This window comes from Notamacropus eugenii, chromosome 3, assembly GCF_028372415.1.
Source record: "Notamacropus eugenii isolate mMacEug1 chromosome 3, mMacEug1.pri_v2, whole genome shotgun sequence".
Taxonomy (NCBI): domain Eukaryota; kingdom Metazoa; phylum Chordata; class Mammalia; order Diprotodontia; family Macropodidae; genus Notamacropus; species Notamacropus eugenii.
Window position 1 is genome coordinate 93,420,007 of NC_092874.1, and position 22,726 is coordinate 93,442,732.

Sequence of the window (22,726 nt, forward strand, 5' to 3'; positions counted from 1 at the left end):
ATAGTGGACTGATTAACATTTTCAAGGGAAAAATATGATTGTAAAAGGAGGTTAGCTGATCATGTAGTGAGTGCAAGGTATAATCAGGTAGACAATGTGAATGGCACAGTCACCAGACCTAGAAAAAGGCCTCTAGCACATTAAATAGATCTTATATGGGGGTCATATGGAAGAAGAGGGACAGGAACACATAGGATATGGAGTAAATGGGTTGATTGCTGATGAAGCATTCACATGGATGATAGCTCATAGATATACTGTAGTGTTGAAGCCATGGCTACATAAATGGCTTATTACCAGGAGAATTCTGGGAATTTTCAGTTTCCACTGGCAAGGTATCTTATAACTTAATCTATTCAGTGTTAACATGAGAGACAGTATAGTGGAAAGAAGACTGACTTTGGGATTACAATGACAAAATCTGAATCTCATTGTACATGTATAGCCTATATCAGATTGCTCAATGTCTTGGGTGGGGGAAGTAGGAAAGAAGAAAAAACTTGGAACTCATAAAAGTGAACTTTGAAAATTATCTTTACATGTAGTTGGAAAATTAAAATATTATGAAGTGGGGGGGAGGATGGGGAAAAGAAAATAAAATCCTTTAAAGTATAAAAAAAATTGAATCTCAGTTTTATTACTTATCTTTGTGATCTTGAGCAAGTAATTTCATGTAAAGTGGGGATGGGGATTCAATTATATGATCTCTAAATACTATGATTTATACCTTCAGTGAAAATTTCATATCCCATGAATAATTTGTTGTAATTGTCCATATGTTATCTTTGTTTCTCTCATATCTATGTTGCCTTTCTTAGATCATAAACCCCTGGAGGGCCAGGATCATATCTTTTTTATTTAAAATAGTGATTTAGACATGACAAAAACACAACAGTAAGTTAGTATTACTAAATGCTTTTTTGAACATAATTCCATTTTTTCCCACCTTCATCTCCTATCTCTCTCCCCATTTCATCGCTGTTTTGTTTAAGGTCATTGAAATACTTTTTGTAAGTAATTTTAGATTTTTAGCTGAAGGTCAGAATATGTCTATTATTAATTTTAAATGATTAAATGTAGATAAAAATTGAGATGCTAGGTTTTTTGTCATTCGTTGCCTTTAACACTGAACTCAAAGCAGCAATTTTTTTGTGTTAACAAAGCAAAAATTTAGAGTGATAGACTTTGTCTTAGATTTGAACCTAGATCTAATTTGTTCAATTAAACTTTAACATTGTACACAAAATGGATTCTAGATGAATAGCACAGAATTTTCAGTTATTTTAAAATATTGTATAGTTCTCCCAATAAAAGATGGGCAAATTAATATTTCTATCAAAATGACAGACTTAAAGTTGACCACTACAAGGATTACCTTATGTTGTTATTCTTAAATGTTTAATTATAGTCTGTCTTCATAAGTTCAGATTCTGCCAAACACTAAACCTTTGGATGTAAATTTGTTGTAAATTTTTTCCCTTTCCTCAAAAACAAGAGCCTTTCTGACCTCAAACAGTTTAATAAAACTTGCAAAGGCATCAGTCTTGCTCTTTGTGTGATCTTGGGCAGGGCCCTTCACTTCTTGGTGCCTCCCTATCTTCATTTGCAAAATGAGGGATTTGACATCTAAGTTACTGTCTAGCTTCCACATCTTTGATTCCTTAACCCTAGTAGATAACTAAAAATCAAAATCAAAACCAGAACCTTGTCTTTGGTTATAATGGTTATAAGTGGGGAAAAAAGCGCAGATGATTAGATCTAAATCCACCAATGCTAAAAAACCAAAAAAATCAAATTGTATTCAAGATCAGCGTAGGAAAGACAGCGTATAACCTCAAAACTAGACAGCAGAGTCCGAAGAGAACATGGCTAACTATCCCTGGCATCACTTGTCTTAGTATCCTCATCACACCAGCCCATGCCGGCTATAAAGGGAATTCTCTCTACATGAGGACATTGGTTGTGTTATCCCAGTCTGTGCGAGTGTCTCAAGATTTCTAAGAAACCTAGAACCCTGGCTTCTGAAGGCTCTGAAGGAGAGAGACTGCTCGTATCTCTTCAGCTTCTCTCTCTCTTTGTGGGGGGAGGCGAACCCTACAATGTTATCCTTTCCATACTACGGAACACCGGAGCCAATTTACTCGTTGACCGGTTTCTTTGTTTTGCCTTTCTACGCTCCGCAACGTTGTTGAAGACTGTTTCTATGAACCCTTGCGGGCTATTTAAACAAGGAACGTTACCACGTTACTAGGTGGGAATATGTGAAGTTTCCCTGAATCCGGAGAGGAGAAAAATGATTTGCAGGAGAAGTGTTTACGGAGCGCAGCTGCCCCAGAGGCTGCGGGAGGCGCGGGCGCGCCCGCCGGGGAGCCCAGGGACTCCCCCACCTAGATCTGGGGTTGTGTGGTAGGTCCCAGGTCTGTTTCACCTAGAGGACTCTACGCGTGTGTGCGTGAGCGTGGACATGCGTGTGCGTGTTTTGAAACAGCCAGCCTTTCTCTCCCAGCGAGTTCTCCACTGGATCCAGATCCCGGTGCTGGAATCCACAACTTGTCTTTCTCCGGAGCCGGAGCCGGAGCCGGAGCCGCAGCTGCAGCCTCCGCCGCGACGTCAGGAAAGAACGAGCGAGCAGGGTGGGGGGGCGGGGGCGGAGGGGGCGGGGGAGGAGGTTGAAGAGAGGGAGGGAGCGGGTGAGGTCAGTGGCGGCAGCGTCGCGTCAGAGGGAGGAGGGGGAGTGGCGCAGGCGCGGAGGGAGCACTGTGAGTGGCGGCGGTGGGCGCCGGAAAGGGGGGGAGGGGGCCGCCGCGGGGAGAAGGGGGCCCTGGGGAGTTGTGGGGGAAGTGAGGGAGGAACGAGAGAACGAGGGGCGTAGAGGAGGTGGTGTGTGTGTGTATGTGTTGGTGTGTGCGAGGTGCCGAGGGCCGGGTCGCCTTCAGCGTTAGCCCGCGGAGCAGCCATTGCGCTACAGCCCCGTGTAACACACACGCACACCCAGGCAAACTTCCTCCTTCGCTCCGAGAGAGCGGGGGAGTGGTAGTAAAACCATAACAACCGCGGAAAGACCCCAAACCCAGCTCGAGGGAGACCGAGGCGGCAGCGGGGGCCGGGACCCGCCGGCACCAGCTCCACCACCCCTGGAGCGGCAGCTGTCAAAACTTCGCCGCGGCTCCGCCGGTGCCCCGGCCCGGAAGAGGGGCGGCGGCGGCGGCGGGGCGAGGGAGGGAGGCTCGGACGCACGGACGAGGACCGAGGTCGGACGACTAGCGAGGGAGGGAGGGAGCCCCCCGGGCGGCCGCTGCAGCCACCCCGGAGCCAGACGCCCCTTCCGGGCGAGCGCCTCCGCCTCTATCTGCCCCCGTGAGGCTGCGGGGCGGGGGGCGCTGTGGGGACCGCCCGGGCTGCCCGCCCCTCCTCCCCCAGCCCCCGCCTCCTCCTCGGGCCGGCCCCGCTCCAGCGCTCGGCTGGGGTTGCCCTGTCTGTTCTCACCGCCCCCCCCCCACCCCCCCTCCACGCTCGGCTCCGTCCCCTCCTTGGGGCCTCCGGGCGTGAGTGTGTGTGTGTGTGAGTGAGTGTGCGCGCGCGCGTGTGGGTCGCTGGGTCGCTCGCTTGCTCGCTCCATGTTGCCTCCTCTCCTGGTACCTGCTGCTGCCGCCGCCGCCGCCGCGCTCGGGGCTGCGGGAAATGCGAGAGGCTGAGCCGAGGAGGAGTCGCAGGAGCAGCCGAGGCGGCGGCGGCGGCGGGAGGAGCCCCCCAGCAGCAACAGCGGCAGCAGCAGCAGCAGGACGACGACGAGGAGGATCCATGTGTCTTTCCTGGTGACTAGGATGTCGTCGGAAGAGGACCGGAGCGGGGAGCAGCCCCAGCCGCCGCCGCCGCCGCCGCCGCCGCCGCCCCCCGAGGAGCCCGGAGCCCCGGCGGCCCCGAGCCCCGCAGCCGCAGACAAAAGACCTCGGGGCCGGCCTCGCAAAGATGGCGCTTCCCCTTTCCAGAGAGCCAGAAAGAAGTAAGTTGAGGGGGTGAGGGAGGCAGGCAGGCTGCCAGCCCCGAGCTCGGGGACCCGAGCTGTCACTCGACACACCGGGCCCCTGGCTACCCCGCCCCATCCCCCTCCGAGGCGCCCCCTCCCCGCCTCCCCCGCCCGTGCCCTCTCAGGGAAGTGGGGGTGGGGAGAGATCCTCCTAATGGCTTAATTAACCCCCCCTTCTATTCCTTCCCTTCCTGGTTTTCAACTCATTTTTTTTCTTCTTCCCCACCCCCACTCGGGAACACTGTGCACCTTTCTCTGCCAAATAAGGCCCCTAGTTGTGTCCCCTCCTTTCGCCAGGACACTTGCCTTCTCCACTTTGGATCTCTGGGCTCTATTTTCTTAGGACTTCTCTTGGGGAAGCTTCTTTTTCTTTTGAAGGTATCTCGGCCTAACTGAACATTGGTTGAAACAAACACAATCACAAAAGTCCAGGCAGTGTCAGTGCATAATTTGTTTTAAACTGCAGAGCAGTCCACCTTCAGGAAACTCCTGGCTGTCAAAATGTCTTAGCGAGGTGGTCCTCGTGGCACTCGTTGGTGGGTAAGAGGGACTGAAGGCTGGGGGGATGTTTTGCCTTATTAACTATCGATTTTCCTTACTCTTTCTCTCCCTCCCCCATTCTTAGCACTGCCTTTTGCCATTTTTATATTTGTAGGAAGTCACTTTATCTCTATTTTCCCCTTCTAACAAATACTCATCATGGAACTTAGAGGTGAAACATAGTGCCACATTTTTTGTTTGTAACATAAAGTAACAATGGTGGTGGTGGTGGGGTCACTGTTGCCGTATAGTATAGATGTGATGTTTAACTGAATTATTGTTGAAATACACAAACATTTAAGTGTTACTGGACCAGGAATTTTTTTTTTTTTGGTTACATAAACTGGTAATACTGACTGCCTGTTAGTAGGTAACTATAAAGTTCTACTTTGAGGGTCTGTAGCAGGTATTATGACCCTTCTTTCAAGTTAGGAAGTCCTTGACAACAACACTTGTTAATATGGTGTGAAAGTTCCATGAACTTGATGAGAGCTGTTCCTCCAGTTATTCTTCTTCTGTGCTGTGGTAACTGTTCAGCTTGGTGGGGAAATTATGAACACTAGTGAATGTCCAGGTATTCTGTTACTTGTTTTAGTTATACTATTTTCTACATGCTAGCGTTTTATTTCCGTGTAAAAGATGATCTCATTGGATCGTATAGCACATAACCCTAAATGCCTTTGACTTTGTGTGGGATCCTTGTTAGATTTTTGTTAAATTTGTCATATTTATATCTAAAATGGCTAGCCGTGGAGTAGGCCTAAAAAATGCTTGTTGATTGCTTGCATCAGTACTCATCATCAGGTTGCATCTCAGTCATGAGGGAGAAATTACATATATTTGAAAGGATCATTTAATTTCTAGACAAAATCAGGGAAGTTTTCTTGCATCAGACATTCTATGTGTAATATAACATATTGTACCATTTTAGTTACTGTTACACTTGTCCTTAGCTTTTCATGAATTAGAGAGGTAGCACACTTTTAAAAGTTTAACTGTTGAAATTAAAAAAAATTTTTTTGTGTTTTGAAAGCAACATGGATTGAGCACCACTTTAGGATCTTAAACTCATGGCTTTTTTTTTCCTGTGTGTGTTGGTTGTTTTACTGAATATTGCTTTTGATTTTACTGAATATTACTTACTTAGATGTCTTTTTAAACATTCTTAACATTTATGCAGTAAACCTGATATTTTTACTTATCTTGTTTAAGGTAGTTGGTACTGATGTCAGCGTATTACCTTAAAACATCTTGTAAATGAACTAGACAAAATGATTTGACATTTACAAAATCATCCTTATTATATTAATTTCTAAATCATTTTTTGTGAAAGGAGAAAAAACCTTTTAGTAAGAAAAAGGGTTGAAAGCATGTTGTGGACACTTGAGAAAACCCTACAACACTCATAATCTAATGGTGTAAAATTTCAAAATGCTTTGAAAAATTTTCATACTTAAAGGAAATTTCATATTTCATTTGTAAGCCAGTCCTATATTTCTCAGTAAAGAATGAATGAGACTGGTGTTTTTAAAATTTTAGGATAACAAGTATTTGGTTATAACATGCTCTTTAGTTCAAAAAGATGAAACTTTTTCTGTAAGTGATTATAATATCCTATGAATTGTACAGTTTTTCACTTTTAAGTATTGTTTGTTTTTTTTTTACAGTTTGAGTAGCCACCCTCAGTCTTGAAGCAGAATCAAAACCTTTCTTAAAATTCCTATCAGTGGAAACCAATACAAAAATTCTCTAGTACTAAGGTGCTTTTGTTTTGTTTTGTGTGTTTGATTTTCACTTGCATATTTTCCTTCAGTAAGAACTCAACCAATAAAGATGTAGTTGGGCAGATCTTGAAAGTGAAACTAACTGTTAGAAATTTGTAGACCTTTAATAGCTAAAAAGTCTTGATGTTGTGAAATAATGTCTAAACTACTAAAAATAAATTTTAGTGAGATGTAATGGGATAAAATCCTTCAAAATATCATTAAACTTGTGAAAATATCTTATTATGAAGCATTTTGCATCTAAAATGAAATTTCTCCAAAGTATGGTTTTAACTATACGGGTAAAAAACAAAAGCCCTTTTTTGAGGGTGGGCTTATTTTCCTGATGGATGTAAAGCAGATAAGGAAATGCTTTCAGCACTTATTTTCTCCTATTAGCTATTTATTTAAGGTTTTTTTTTTTATTTGCTAGATATCATTTAAAAAAAAATCCCCAGGCAATCTAATTGCTGGTATGGTATTAACTATAATTGTGTCAAATTATGCTTATTATAGTCAAGGACTTTGAATTAGGCTATTAGTCTTAGGACAGAGGTTTTTAAAAAGTGTAGTGAATTAGGTGCACCTTGTTGATTTCATGTGAAATGGCAAAAGCTTATTTTGTCAGCATTTTAAATATACTAGTTGGTAATTCAGATTATTTAGTATGGAAACCTGAAGTAGTTGCTAGTGATGCAGGTATAAATGTTGGTTAAGAAGTTCCAGTAATACTGGTACTGGACAAAGGGATCTGTTGGAAAGTTATATTTTTTTTCCTCTCTCAGTTATAACAGTAAGGGAACTTTTTTTAAAAAATAAAATGTTGCTGAGCAGTCCACAGTTTAAATTTTATACCACTAAATTAGTTAGGTAAGGAGGATGATTCCCACACTATTTACCAAGCTAATAAAGTTGCTTTGAGAAATGGTGAAGAACTTCCCCTGACCCTTATAAACGACCTGCTCATACCCTGAAGCACTTTTATCTTGTGAGAAGAGACTCTTTGCTATTAGAGAACCAACTTGAGAATTATTATTGCTGTAGAAAATAACTTAGGAATTGACTTCTGATAATACCATCTAAAGAATGGGGAGGGGGCGGGGGACAAATGTATAGCTTTGTGAATGTGACTCCCTTAAATCTGTAAATGAAGATAGCAAGTAAGGGGTAGTTTTTCTGCATCGTTGTGATATTTACGGTAGGTAGCGAAGAAGTCACTGGTCCAATATCATTTACTGCTTAGGTAATACCACAAAAACTCTACTTATTTTTCTTGAGAAGGTAATTTCAAGGTAGTTTTTTTGTAATTGAAATATTTCTCAAAGTAAATGAAAACTTTGGAAAATTGGTATGATGAATTTATTAAGGTGGGGAAATTTGTCTTTTTTTTAATACAAATTTTGTAGTAGTTTGCTCTTTTAGCTCTGCATAGCTGTGTGCCTTTTAAAATATAATTATAGTTTGTAATTTATATTCTAATTTGGTTAGAAAAAAAATGTCTTGGTATGAAATAGATTGGGAATAGTGTCTATCAGCAGACCAGCTCAAAATGGAAATAAAGACAAAAAAAATCTTTCAAATAAAATTGGAATTGTAAAATTCCCAAAGTTTTATTTTATCCAGGTACTTGATTTCATTAATTAGCAATTGGTTTTTTTCCTCTTCTGTTCCAAATATGGTATCACCGCATGCTTTCTTTTTCCTCTCTATTGATTCTCTTCAGCTTGAATTATCCATTTTTAATATGGGGAATTTTTGTATAGAAAAAAATGTCATTTTAGAACTTTTTAGTTTCAGGCCTTACTGTGAGGATTGATAATTTCCAGGATACCAGGCCAGAAAGGCAGCATTTGGAACAGGGACAGGACACTGCTACTTGTTTACCCTCTTTAAAATTATAGGTTAAACCACAGGCCTTGGTCAGATTTCCTGTGCCAGGATAATTCAGATCTATTAAAAATTCACTCCTAATTATTACTCAAAGGAGGTTTTTTTTTTGTTTGTTTTTTTACTGCTACTAAGAGCTTTATGTAATGCTTAAAGGTTTGCATAGCACTTGATAGCACTTAGCCCATCTGATCCTCCAAACAACCTTGAGAGGTACTTGGCTATTATCCCCACTTTACAAATGATGAAACTGAGGTAGACTGAGATTAAATGACTTGCCCAGGGTCACATACTTGTATAAGTGAGTGTCTGTGTTAGGATTTTGAACTAAGGAAGGACTTCATGATTCCTGTTTGAGCATTCTATCCTTTGTGCTACTTACTGGCCTCCTAGACTCCTTAAGGCTTTCTAAGACTGGATTTTAGTTATTTAAAAACTTAAGGTACTACTTGCTCTTTGCTCCTCTAATAAAATGCTCCTTCATTGACTGATTTTGATTACTGCTTTTAATGGGACATAGATAGGTATCCTTAAATTCCACCTTTTTCTTTCTGTATCTTGTTTCATTCTCTTTCTCCTTATTTCCCCACTCCCCCCCAATCAGTTGACTCTCCTTTTTAAAAATTTTACTTTGCTTCCTCCCTTCCCCTTTGCTGTTATTTTTTAAATTTAATTATCAGTTTTATTTTTTTTTGTATTACTTGTTTCCCAACATATCTCTGAATCTCTAGAGAGTCATCCTATTAAGCAAAAGGAAGGAGAAAAGAAAAAAACATTTTAGCAAAACTAATCAACATATTGCAACAGTCAGAAAGTATGGGTACTGTAATCCAGTTTTCTCCATCCCTGCAAAGAATGGATTTCAGGTGCCTCCCTATAGCTCTTCTTTGGAGTACTTTTAGTTCTGCCATGCTGCCCACTAGGATTTTTTGACAACATTAAATGTAAAACCTATGGAGTGAAATAATAACACAGCTAACATTTTACATGGTGTTTTAGAGTTCCATAAAGCACTTTTCTTACATGATATCATTTAGTCTGCTTTATGGTGGTCAGTGTTACTGTGGGAGAGCAGAATCAGACCTGTTTTTGGAGGTGACATCAAAAAGACATTAGACTTGGATTGAAGACTATTATTAGTAATATTAGTCTACTTGTTTTGAAGTATGTTGACAGCAATAAAGCCTTATCTTTGCTAAGATTTTCAGGGCACTTGAAGAATGAGACGGGTAAGAAAGGAATTAATTTCTATTTGACTTTATAGCTGTTTTTGCTTCTGATGGTGGTATTATTCTTCAGGGTACTCAGGGTATATTGGCTTAAATCAGTTATTGTCAGGGTCAAATACACACATAGGTTGGTGATTGTGGTGTAAATTGGTGGTAATTTTTGAGATCGTATGTTGTTTAAAAGTTTTTTAGAATAATGAGTATTTGGCTACTATGAACTGCTTAGTTCAGATTTTAAATGCCTAATACATACAAGGCGCACTGGGTTAGGTGGTGCATAAGTAAATGCAATTACATAAAGAATGCAAAAATACAGTTATTTAATTTATGAAGGGAGAAAGGAATGCAGATAGGGAAGATTAGCGTTGGGGAAGACCTCACAGATGACTGTAACAATTAAAATGATCCTTAAAGGACAAGAATTCTGAGAGGCAGAGGTAAGGGGGGCCGTATTTAAGGCATGACAGAAGCTTGTGTAAATGGTTAGAAGTAGGAGTTGGGTTAAGTGGTCCGTCTTGTTTTGGTCATGAAGTGGCATAATAGGAAATATTTCGAGTCAAACTATGGAGAGACTTAAAGGTTAGGTTTAGAAGTTTGTCTTATTCTAAATGTAGTAGGGAACTACCCTTTTTTTGGGGGGGGGGGGGACAAAGGTTAAACCTGAACATGTTTTTTTTGTGTGTGGGGGGGGAGTGGAAGAGGGTAGCAGCTGGATGTATTTTGGCGTTTTGGTAATAGGGGGGAGGGAGTGAGGTAAAGCACTGCTGGGGAAGAGAGAGACTGGAGGCAGGGCTACCAATTAGGAGGCTATTAAAATAATCTAGGTATGATGGTATGAAGTAGAGTGGCAGAGTAAGTAGAGACACCGTCAAAGAAGACTTTTAGATTACAAATCAGGGTGACAGAATGGTGATGTCTTCAAAAAACATGGGGGATTTTGAGAGGGGGAAGGGGCCAGGAGTTCAGGTGATATGCATTCATGGGATACATATCCGTTAGAGCTAGAATAGTTCTTGTAGATTATCTTTTTTACTCCTATCCTTTTTTGATGAAGAAACTGCTGTTCAGAAGTAAAGTAACTTGCCAATGGTTGTATAGTGACAGAAAACTCAGACCTTTCAATTTCAAGTATAGTGTTTTTTCTACCACATCATGGGAATCAAACTTTAGACTATAGAATCTTTGAAGTGGAAGAAAATACCCAATGCAGAGATAGGGCAATTTAGAAGGAAGAGCAAGTTGAGGGTGGACGTGGGGAGATAATTGCCATTTTTGACATGATTTCAGTGAAATAGCCAAGTGGACATTTCCAGCAAGTACTTACAGGTACAAGACCGGAGTTTGGGAGAGATTGGGTGTTATCTGCATACAGATGACAATTAAACCTATGGGAACTAGTGAAATTAAAAAGAGAAAACATAGAAAGAACCTTGGGGGACATGTGTACTTGGGGGGGGGGGGGTAGGAGATTAATGATGCAAGGGAGATTGAGAAATGATGAAACACCTAAGAAGAGAGGAATGTCACAGAAATCTAGCAGTGAATGAGATAGGTTTATAGGGTTGTGGTCAACAGCCTCAAGTTGCAGAAGGTCCAAATAGAATGAGGACTAAGAAAGGTCATTGGATTTAGTAGTTAAAAGGTCGTGCGCAACTTTGAAGAGAGCAGTTTGATTTGAGATCTGGGAGTAGAAACCACATTGGGAGAGAGAAATGAGTAAGAAGGTTAAAATAGAAGCAGTGAGTGTCAATTATTTTTCTTGGAGATTTGGCTGTGAAAGAGAGAAGAGATTATTACTTGAAGGGATAGCAGGGTCAAATTTTCAGGGTTGGGGAAAATTTAGTAATAATGATAGTTACCATTTATGTAGTGGAAACTGTATATGTCAGGCATGATGTTAAATGCTTTGCAAATACTATTTTATTCTCACAGTAACCTTAGGATATGTGTTATTTGAATTTTACAGTTGAGGAAACTGAGGCAAACTGTTTAAGTTCTTAGACTAATGTTACATGACTATTAAGTATCCAAAGTTAGATTTAGACTTTATTAAGTCCTTTAATGGCAAAACAAATGATAGGATTCTACTAAACTAGTTTCTGAGGCTGATTCTTGGACTTGTTGACTTTACTGAAAATAGAGGTAAGGGAGAAAGAATCAAACATGCTAAGATTCCTAGTTTTGGCTAGGAATAATGATCTTATTAACGATTATGGAAGTAAGACAGGAGAGCTAATTGGTACAAGGCAAGGTGAATGATAGGAGAAAAATTTGGTGTTAAACCTGCTGATTTTGAGATGGAAGCATATGTATTAGAATTTACCATCAGACACCTGGAGGTATAAAGCATTGGGTTCTAGAAGAGAAGTTGAGATTATTTGATTTGGGGGTGGGTGTTGTTGATGAAGACTTCATGGTTTCAACCTGGAGACTAGGGAGATCTCTCAAAGAGAAAGCAGAAAGAATCATAGTAAATTTATAGTGCCACAGATGTAGATTTAAGAAACCTTAAGGACTTCACCTAGTCCTCTCCCAGATTCTTCCCCTGACTCCATCCCCACCCAACCCCCCACTTTTCATATGAGAAAGCTGATTGCTGGAAGGTGAATTGACCTTTTTTTGGCCCAGAGTACCTCAGCTGGTACCTGGCAAAGCTGGATTGGAGCCTTGGTTTTCTAACTGTAAGTGGAAGGTTTTTTTTTTTTAATAAGTTATTCTATAGCAAGAGGATTTGTAACCAGGGTACAGTGGAGCATGCTGGACTTGTTGTCTGAAGACCTGGGATCTAGTCCAGTTCTACTGCTTAGCTGTTCAGCAGCCTTGGGCAAAAAAAAATGTCACCTCTCAGACCCAAATTTCTCATCAGTATCAATCTTTGACTTGGGAGAATAAGTGATAAATAACAGGAACAGAAACTAAGACCAAACCAGACCAAATGTTTTATACATCAGTGTCCCTAAATAAAATAAAAAAGGGAAGGGGAATAAAAAGGCATGTCAACTGAATTAACTATAGACTTTTTTATTACAAGTAACACATGGAAAACAGTAGATGTAATTTCCCAGAAGAAATCGAATACTCATTTTTATTTTAAAAGTTGTTTGAATAATGTTCTTCACTATTACATAGCTGTCCTAGAAATATGTTGCTGACATTGTTGCTCAGAGTACAGAATCTTTAAGCAGGATCCATAATTTCATATAAAGGAAAATTAAATGGAAAAGTATGTAGGTGTCCCATAACAACGTGGGCAGAAGGGTGTGGAATTTGGGAGGAAATCTCTCTCTTAGTCATTGCCAGCAAGATTCTAGCCACAGTCCTCCTTAATAGGTTGATTGTTCACCTGGAAGATGATCATCTACCTGAGAGTCAGTGTGACTTCAAAAAGGGCTGAGGAACTGTTGATGTGGTATGGCTGCCTGACAACTCCAAGAGAAATGTCAGAACAGAGGTCTGTATATAATATTTGTTGATTTGACTAAAAGGTTTTTGATACTGTCAGTCATGAGGGCTTGTGGAAAATCATGGCAAAATTTGATTGCCCAGAGAAGTTAATCAGGATGGTATGTCATTTTCAAGACAGCATGTCTGCATGGATTCTGAACTATATTCGTGTGCTTTTCCAGTTGCAAGTGGAGTGAAGCAGGACTGTGTGTACTCACATTTTTTTACATGTTTTCAGCGATGTTGTCAGATACCTTCAGCGAGGACAAAAATAGCATCAAAGTCAATTATCATATTGATGATAAATTACTTAACTTGAAAAGGCTACAAGCCAAGACTAAAGTGGAGGTTGAGTTGGTGTGTGACTTTTTATAGATGATTGTACATTCAACATAGCCTCTGAGGCAGTGAAGCAACAGAATATGGGTCAATTCTCTGCCACTTGTGCTGATTTTGGCTCAGCAGTTAACACTAAGAAAACTTCTGCCTGTTAGCACCACACCATCCATACATGGAACCATCAGTTGCAACAAAAGGAGATATTTTAAATGCTGTAGATAACTTCACTTACCTTGGCAGTATGCTTTGCAGGGACGCAAACATAGATGATGAAGTTGACTCATGGATTGCCAGAGCTAGCTTGCTCAGTATTTGGGAGGGTTGGAAGGAAGGTATAAGAGAAGAGAAACCTAGACTGCCTATGAAATTGAAGGTTTACAGAGCCATTGTGCTAACCTCAATGTTGTATATCTATGAAACCTGGACAGCCTACCAGCACCATGCCATGAAACTGAATCACTTCTATTTGAATTGTCTTGGGAAGATTCTGAAGATCACCTGGTGAGACAAGGTACTGGACGCTGAGAACCTTTCTTGAGCTGAACTGTCAAGCACTCAAACCTTTCTGCAGAGAGTACAACTTTGATGAGGTGGCCGTGTTGTTCAAATGCCAAACATATAATTGTCTAAGACTTTTACGGAGAAGTCACATGGGGCAAATGCCCACATGGAAGTCAGAAGGAGTGATAACGAACACTTTCAGGGTCCCTCTGAAGAACTTTGGAATTGATTGTGAGACATGGGACATGCTGGCACAGGACCACCTAGCATAGTGTGTGTGTGTCAAAGAAGGCCCCGTGTTCTGTGAACAAAATCAGAACTGCAGAAGAAGAAATGTGAGATGTTAAAATTTAGAGACATCTCTATTCCAAATATGGACAATATCTGCCTGACCTATAGTAGCCCATGTTGGTCTGATCAGCCACAGTCTGACCCCAACATAGTGATGTCATTTTGGTTCTCTTCTGAGCACAAAGGATAACAACCATGCTAGCCGTTTTCAGTAGAACTCTTGCTTATGTATAGACTGATCACATAGCAAACTGGTTTATTAAAGTTACGGTGAGGTCTATGGTGATAAGTAGAGAAGATTCCTATTTTTGGTAGAGTGGCTATGGCAAATTCCATGGGTCTGATGGACAAAATTCAGCTGTGTTCTTATCACTCCTCTACCATTCCAGATTTTTGAAAGCCTTTTAGTAGGGAAGAGGTTGGTTACAGGAAAACTCTTTAGTTTCTTGATGATGTGTAATAGCTATCTTTTATATTCAATTCAGCAAACATTTATTAAGCTTTGTTAGAAGTGCTGAGGATACAAATAAGAGACAGTTTCTGCCCTCAAGGAGCTTACAGTCTAATGGGGAAAGATAACACACTTGTGTTTTTTGTCTTTCATTCTCTAAGAGGACTGTGATATCAAGGTGATAGCATGACTTGCAGTTGACTTGGGTTTGAAAGAGGGAGGGCTATGCATGATCACCAGGCTCACTTCCTCTTCCTGAGGCATCTGGATCCAGTGGCCTGATGTTTATGTGTGTGATTGGAGATGACCTAGGATGCAATGTGGGACCCTGTCCATTTTAGGCTAAGGTCTTACCATATTCTCACTTTGAGTGAGATATACCCATTCAGTGAATAGGCCTCTTTAAGTACTACTTAAAGAGACTACTACCCAAGAGATGGCCCCTTTTAATAATAATTAAAAAAAATCAAACTGGGAGGGGAAGACCCTCAGGGTTCCTGGGTAAAAGAGAAACAGTTACTATTTACTATTTATTTAGGGGGAATGTAACACACTCTAGGATGCTGAAAAGGGGTTAAGGGAGTGGGGCTGATAGATACCAGGTTGCATATTCTTCTATGCAATATTCTTCCAAGCAGAATTGCAAAGTGGAATGAACTGCAAAATGCAGGTTTTTGCCCTCCATAAAATGAGGTTTTAGGTGGAGTTGAGTGCTCCATCCCCTATCCTTGCAGTTAAAGGGGAGAAGGGGAGGCTAAGGAAGGTGGGAAGGTGTTGAGTATGTTCAAGACCAAGTTAAAAAAGCTTGATGAAAAGATTTCTGGTGATGAATTTATCCTAGGAAAGATACCTTGTTCACGAGTTGCCAGATCCAAGAGAGAGCTGCATAGTCCAGGTTGTGCCCACTTTAAGGATGAAAAGTGCTTCAATTGCTTATATAATTCTAAATGAAACTTTGTGTGTGATTTTTACTCTTTAATTTAGGAGATCCATGGTTGTTGACTTTTTTTTTTTTTTTTAGTAGTTGAGGTACATTTACTTACTATGGGGAAATTTCTGTAGTATTTATAGGATATATATAGTCTTAACAGAATATGAAATATTTTGTAAATAAAGGAGATAAATGGGAAGTAGAGAAACAAGGGAGCTTTCATCAAGGTGATTTAAGTTAGCACCTTTTAAGAAGCAAAATGATAACTCAGTGGTGACATGCACTTTTAATCCCAATAATACTCTGAGATTAGAGAAGAATCCTGTGAGCTTGTGAGCTCTGAACTTAAATTTAAATTGCTGTATGTGTTCGTCATTAGGTGTATTGGCCTGGTTTTCTCTAAATCTTATCAGTAATGGAATTGGCCTGTGAATAGGACAGTGGATTTCCAGTCTGTATGTGTGGAGGACCCAGTCTTTAAAAGAAAGAAGGAAAAACAAAAAAAAAAGGAAAACCCCAAATTGAGAAAATAGTACCTTGTACCACCATTTATACTGGCTTTCTGTGCTTTATGAAGTAACCAATAAGGCTTTTTTTTGATGATGGTATCTTATCATCTATACATATAGTCATTCATTTTTTTTTTTTTTTTACTGTGAACTTCAAAGACTGTATTAAATACAGTTAGTTAGCTAGAGATTTATTGATCTTTGGTCATAACAAGTTAACACTCATAGAGTTGACAGAATTGGAAGTTTCAACCCCAAGAAAGTAGGGCTTTGATTTTTCTTTCCCCTTCTACATTGTAGTTTGCAGAATTCTAACAGCAACAACAAAACTACTAAACAGCCTTTTCCCAAAAATCTCATATAGCATGTGTGTTACAGTAGAATATCTAGTCTGGAAGTTGTGGAGACATGCATTCTAATTCTGTCATTCTCTATCAGTGGTAAGATAAACTCCTATTTGTATAGTGCTTTAAGATTTGTTAAAGTGCTTTCTTTGTAACCACCCTATGAAGTAGGAATTGTAGTTACTTTCTTTGTTTTACAGATAGAAAAAAAACAAGACAAGAAGATACTTAATTGACTTGTCTGTGGACATGCAACTAACTAGTAAAGTATTTGAGCCTGAATTTAGAGTCTAAGCTGTTTTATGACATCAAGAGCTCTTTCCAGTGGTCCATACAGGGTTTGACTAGGTGATATCACAAGATTGGACTGTAGTTGTTCCTTTCTACCTCTAAAATTTTAGTACGCTTAGAACTAGAAAGTAACAAGCATGTATGTCAGGTAATAAAATGTTTTATTAGGGTTCATTGTACATATATTTTTGGTAATATTTTCATTGTTAATATTTTGATGAGACTGTTGTGCCAGCTTTCTAAAACATTTTTTAAAGTTAAACATACATATATATATATTTATTTTTTTCATGATTTCTCCCATTCGTTATTCTTTTTTTAAAAAAATATAATTTATTTTCATTTTTCAGTGTTCATTTCCACAAGTTTTTGAATACCACATTTTCTTCCCATCTCTCCCTTCACCCCAGGACTGCATGCTCCCCAACCATCCCTTTCCCAAAAATCTGCTCTTCTATCATCCTCCACTTCTGTCACTCCCCCTTTCTCTATCCCCCCCCATTTTCCTTTAGGGCATGATAGCCTATACCTTATTTCCCAGTTGCAGGCAAACACAATTTTTAACATTCATTTTTAAAACTTTGAGTTCTGCATTCTACCTTCCTCCCTACCCACCCACCCTCATTGAGAACGCAAGCAGTTCTGTGTAGGCCATACATGTGTAGCCATGAAAAACACTTCCATATCATGTTGCGAAAGACTAACCACATTGCCCTCTATCCTGTCCTGCCCTCGATTTATTCCATTCTCTCCTTTGAACTGTCCCCCCACAATGGTGTTTGCTTCTCATTACCCCTTCCCCCAATCTGCTGTCCCTTCTGTTATCCTCTCTCTTCTCCTCCGACTTCTTGCAAGGTAAGATAGATTTCCATACCCAACTGAATGTGTTATTCCCTCCTTAAGTCAAATCAGATGAGAATAAGATTCACTTATTCTCTCTTACTCCCCCTCTTACCATCCATTATAAGCTCTTTCTTGCCTCATTTATTGGAGATGATTTATTACATTCTTTTTTTTTAACTTCTAGTTCATTTTAGTTTTCAACATTTCATTTACACAAGATTTTGAGTTCCAAATTTTCTCCACATCTCTCCCCTCTGCCTACCCCAAAACAGTATGCATTCTGATTACCCCTTCCCCTAATCTACCCTCCTTTCTATCACATCCCTCCCTTCCCTTATCCCCATCTCCTCTATTTACTTGTAGGGAAACGTAGATTTCTATACCCCATTACTTGTATATCTTATTTCCCAGTTGCATGTAAAAACAATTTTTAGCATTTGTTTTTAAAGCTTTGAGTACCAGCTTCTTTCCCTCCCCCCCCATTCCCACTGAGAAGGCAAGCAATTCAATGTACATGTGTAGTTATACAAAAGACTTCCATAAAAGTCACGTTGTGAAAGACTATATTTCCTTCCATCCTATCCTGCTCTCCATTGTATTCTCTCTTTTGATCCTATCCCTCCTCAAAAGTGTTTACTTCCAGTTACCCCTTCCTTCCATTTGCCCTCCCTTCTGTCATCCCCACACACCCCACGTGTCCCCTTTTCTCCTACTTTCCTGTATTGTAAGATAGATTTTCATAGCAAATTGAGTATGCATGTTATTCCCTCCTTAAGCCAAATGTGATGAGTAACCTTCACTTTTTCCCTCTCATCTCTCTTTTCTTCCCTTCCATTGAAAAAGCTTTTTCTTGCCTCTTTTATGTGAGAGATAATTTGCCCCATTCTATTTCTTCCTTTCTCCTTCTTCCAATATATTACTCTCTCACCCCTTAATTTTATTTCTTTTTAGATATCACGTCCTATTCAACTCACCCTGGGCCCTGTCTATATGTATATAGTCCCTCCAACCACCCAAATACTGAGAAAAGTCTCAGGAGTTACAAATAACTGTCTTTCCATGTAGGCATGTAATCAGTTCAACTTTAGTAAGTTCCTTATGGTTTCTCTTTCCTGTTTACCTTTTCATGCTTCTCTTGATTCTTGTGTTTGAAAGTCAGATTTTCTATTCAGATCTGGTCTTTTCATCAAGAATGCTTGAAAGTCCTCTATTTCATTGAGTGACCATTTTTTCCCGAGGTATTTATACTCAGTTTTGCTGAGTAGGTGATTCTTGGTTTTAATCCTAGCTCCTTTGACTTCTGGAATATTATATTCCAGTCCCTCTGATCTCTTAGTGTAGAAGCTGCTAAATTCTGTGTTATCCTGATTTGTGTTTCCACAATACTGGAATTGTTTCTTTCTGGCTGCTTGTAATATTTTCTCCTTAACCTTGGAACTCTGGAATTTGGCTACAATCTTCTTAGGAGTTTTCCTTTTTGGGATCTCTTTCAGGAGGTGATAGGTTGAATTCTTTCCGTTTCTATTTTGCTCTCAGGTTCTAGAATATCTGGGCGGGTTTTCCTTGATAATTTCTTGAAAGATGATTTCTAGGCCCTTTTTTTTGATCATGGTTTTCAGATAGACCTATAATTTTTAAATTATCTCTCCTGGATCTATTTTCCAAGTTAGTTGTTCTTCCATTTGAGATATTTCACATTGTCTTCTACCTTTTCTCATTCTTTTGGTTTTGTTTTATGATTGCTTGATTTCTCATAAAGTCATTAGCTTCCATTTGCTCCATTCTAATTGTGAAGGAATTATTGTCTTCAGTGAGCTTTTGGATCTCCTTTTCCATTTGGCCAGTTCAGATTTTTAAGGAATTTTCTCCTCATTGGCTTTTTGGACCTCTTTTGCCATTTGGGTTAGTCTATTTTAAAAGGTGTTATTTTGTTCTGCATTTTTTGGGTCTCTTTTAGCAAGCTGTTGACTTATTTTTCAAGATTTTCTTGCATCACTCATTTCTCTTCCCAGTTTTTCCTCTACTTCTCTTAATTGATTTTCAAAATCCTTCCATGGCCAGAAACCATTTCATCTTTTTCTTGGAGGCTTTTGGATGTAGGATCCTTGACCTCTCTGGCTTCCTCTTGTTGTATGCTTTGGTCTTCCTCAGCTGAAAGGATGGAAGACATTACCTTTTCACCAAGAAAGTAAAATCTATGGTCTGTTTTTTTTTCCTGTTTGCTCATTTTCCCAGCCTACTTGACTTTTGAGCTCTTTGTTAAGTGGAGGGTGTACTGCCCCAAGTTTTAGGGGTTTTTTTGCTGCTGTTTTCAGAGAGATCTCTATAGACCAGTAAATTCTCAGTTCCCCCAAAGTGGTATGATCGAAGGAGAGGTGTTTACTCCTCTCCTGGCCTGCACTCTGGTCTGTGAGCAACCACAGGCACTCTTTTCTGCCCTAGAACTGTGAGTAGGATTCCCTCTCCACATCCTCCAGTAACTCCACCATGCCCCAGTACTGCAACCCTGTAAAGAGAAGTAAAAAAGTCTTCCTTGCCCATTAATAGGCCTTTGGTGAGGCTATTAAGGGAAGCTTGGTAAGGGGAGGTTTGTTTTGTATGAAGGGCCACACTTTTCTCTCTCTCTCTCATTGGAAAACTGTAACTGTAAAGGAACACCCTCTCCTTTTGAAAACACAGATATTGGTGCTTCTTTCTCTGGTAAAGATGTATGTATTGTCTATCGTTGGACAGTTGGAAGCCCTGTATCTTGCTCTTTCTGTTTGTATTTTCTCTGAAGTTTAGGGTGCTGATTTCTCCCTTCCACCCCAACTAATTGAATGAAATATATACTTGATTAAAATAAGATTGTTTACCTTTGTAAGGTTGCTTTCCTTAGAAAAGCAGATCTAAGAATCTGTGCAGATTCCTGCGTATGTCAGGGTGCTTGCTGTTAAGGACCCAGATTAGCTGCTCAATCCCCCCACTGTAGGATCACAGCTGCAGAAGCCTTGGGGCTGGGGCTGGACCACATTTCTCTCTCACCCAGGTGAAAGAGCTTTCCCACTGACCTTTGGAGCTGTCTTTGACATTTGTGGGTTGAGAAGTTTGGAAATAGCTACAACTGCCAGTGATTCAGTGCCCTGAGGCCTACTCCAGCCCACACTGGGCTGCACTCAGCTCCCGTACAATAGATCCTTCCTGTCAGCCTTGCAGATTTTCTAGGGCGAGGAATCTGTTTCATTTTGTCTTTTTGCGACTTCTATGTGAGAATTTGTTTAGAGTCATTTTTTTACAGGTGTTTTGAGCGGTTTGGGGAGAGTGCTCAGGCAGACCTCTGCTTCTACTCTGCCATCTTGGCTCCACCTCATATATAGATACATTATTGCCTAGCATGTGCCTTCAGTTATTTTCCACTTGTGGCTGACTCTTCATGATCCCATTTGGGGTTTTCTTGGCAAAGATACCAGGAGGGTTTGCCATTTCCTTCTTCAGCTTATTTTACAGATGAGGAAACTGAAGCAAACAGGGTTAAGTGACTTGCCCAATGTCATACAGCTAGGAAGTGTCTGAGGTGGGATTTGAATGCAAGAAGATGAGTTCTTGACTCCAGGCTTGGTACTCTGTTCACTGTGCCGCCTAGCTAGCTGCCCTACCTCATGTCTAAGCCATGTTAAATATTAGTAATTGGGGGTGGAGGAAAAGAGGAAGTAATGGAAGGAGAAGACTTTATAAAAGGAAAAGATGTATTGATTAAGTTTGACAATTTTTTTCTGTTGAAATGTTTTAGGACAACATTTGATTATAAAAGTCTGGTAATTTGAGAATATCGCATTGTGTATATTGAGCATTTTATGTGTTGAGTCAGTAAGCATTTATTAAATGCCTGTCTGTCCAACACTGAATTAGGCACTGTCTAGTTGATTGTCAGAAACTGTTGCTAAAGATGGGGTTACAGTATGCCCATAAATGTCAGAATGTATGCATGCTTTTTTAAATCCTAGATTTTCTTGGACTTTTCTAACTTCTAATTTTAAGAATTAATTTAAGAATTTAATTTTCTTAGAAATTACAAATGTATTTTTTCTTTAAGCAATTTATTAACACAGTTATATCAGTCTTGATTTTTGGTTCAGAAAATATGTTCATAATGTGTTAAGTCCATGACATGTCAGACGGGAAATTTGGACTTCATATAGAGGCAGGAAACTCCTTTCTGTGTGTGAGGTATGCTGTGGCCTCCTTTTACCTTGCAACGTAGCCTAGTGACAAGGAGAGATGTATAACCCTGATCATGGTTTGCAGTTCTCTTATTGTTAGTTGATTAGTCTATAGGAATTCTAGAAACAAAGTACTTTTCTAACCCTGACCCACTTTTGAGACACCACTGTACTGCCCTTCATTTGGAGTTGGTATTATGTACAGAGAGACCTCTAACTCTGGCTCAAACCATTGCCATCTCACTGTGATGATCTGACTTCAGACAAATTTCCATCTCTTATCCTATTTTATACCTCTACTACAAATCCATCTTTCTCTGAATTGGTAGCAGAAGCAATATCTACTTCTGATGTGCAACTTAGACATTTTTCTTGATGTAACTGTACTTTTTACTCACATCTTCTCTGGATAATGAAGATAACTACAACCTCATTTCTAGGATTTTTCCTGCTATTTTGGTAGTAGTACATGGGAAATGATAACATGTAAAAAAGACTTAGGTGGAATAGGTGATAATAATGTTGAAATCAGAAGCATAATCTGCCTCTAGGAGTTGCAGAAATTACTAAACTGGGATGAAGGTAATCATTTTAAATTTGACTTGGCACTTTGAGACAGATGGTTGCCTGGTAGTCTGGGATAGATTGCACTGAAGTGTGGGATTTGTGAAAGTATTAAGGAGAGGATTGTTGGAGAAGTCATGAAGGCAAACTTGTCATAACTAAGCAACTAAGTGGATATGGATGGTAAAGAAAGAGGAATAGTTATTGATGACTGGTTTTAAGCCTGGAAGAACGGGAGAATTGTGGTGTCATTATGATTTCAACAAATCATGGAAATCAATATTTCAAAATGTAGGCATACTTAAAGGAGGGGCAGGTTTTGGAGGCAAAAATGAAAATTAGTTTTGGGTATAGTTGAGTTGAAGATGTTAGTGGAATGTCTAGGTGGAGATGACCAATAATTGGTTAGAATAATGGACTGGAGGTAAGGAACAAAGTTGAAGATAAAAAGATTTGAGAGGCCTCTGTATTGAGGTGATTGACGTTATGGTAATGGATAAGATTGCTAAGGCAAAGAGAAGAGAGTATAGAGGGTGACCATGCCTATGGTATGGGAAGAAAAGGGTTCATTAA

The 22,726-nt window shown here is 39.9% G+C and overlaps 1 protein-coding gene across 9 annotated transcripts in view; it reads left to right on the plus strand.

Moving 5' to 3' along the window:
- Positions 1-3,695: 3,695 nt before the first annotated feature.
- Positions 3,696-22,726, plus strand: part of KMT2C (lysine methyltransferase 2C) — a 285,522-nt gene continuing 266,491 nt past the window's right edge. For 6 of the 9 annotated variants that reach the window (XM_072652155.1, XM_072652152.1, XM_072652153.1 and 3 more), the window contains exon 1: positions 3,720-4,003. In XM_072652155.1, the coding sequence (XP_072508256.1) occupies positions 3,825-4,003 (179 nt within the window). In that variant the 5' untranslated portion in view covers positions 3,720-3,824. Of the gene's footprint in view, positions 4,004-22,726 lie in introns of all 9 variants that reach the window. The other 3 variants (XM_072652156.1, XM_072652157.1, XM_072652159.1) reach the window with 2 other exon arrangements.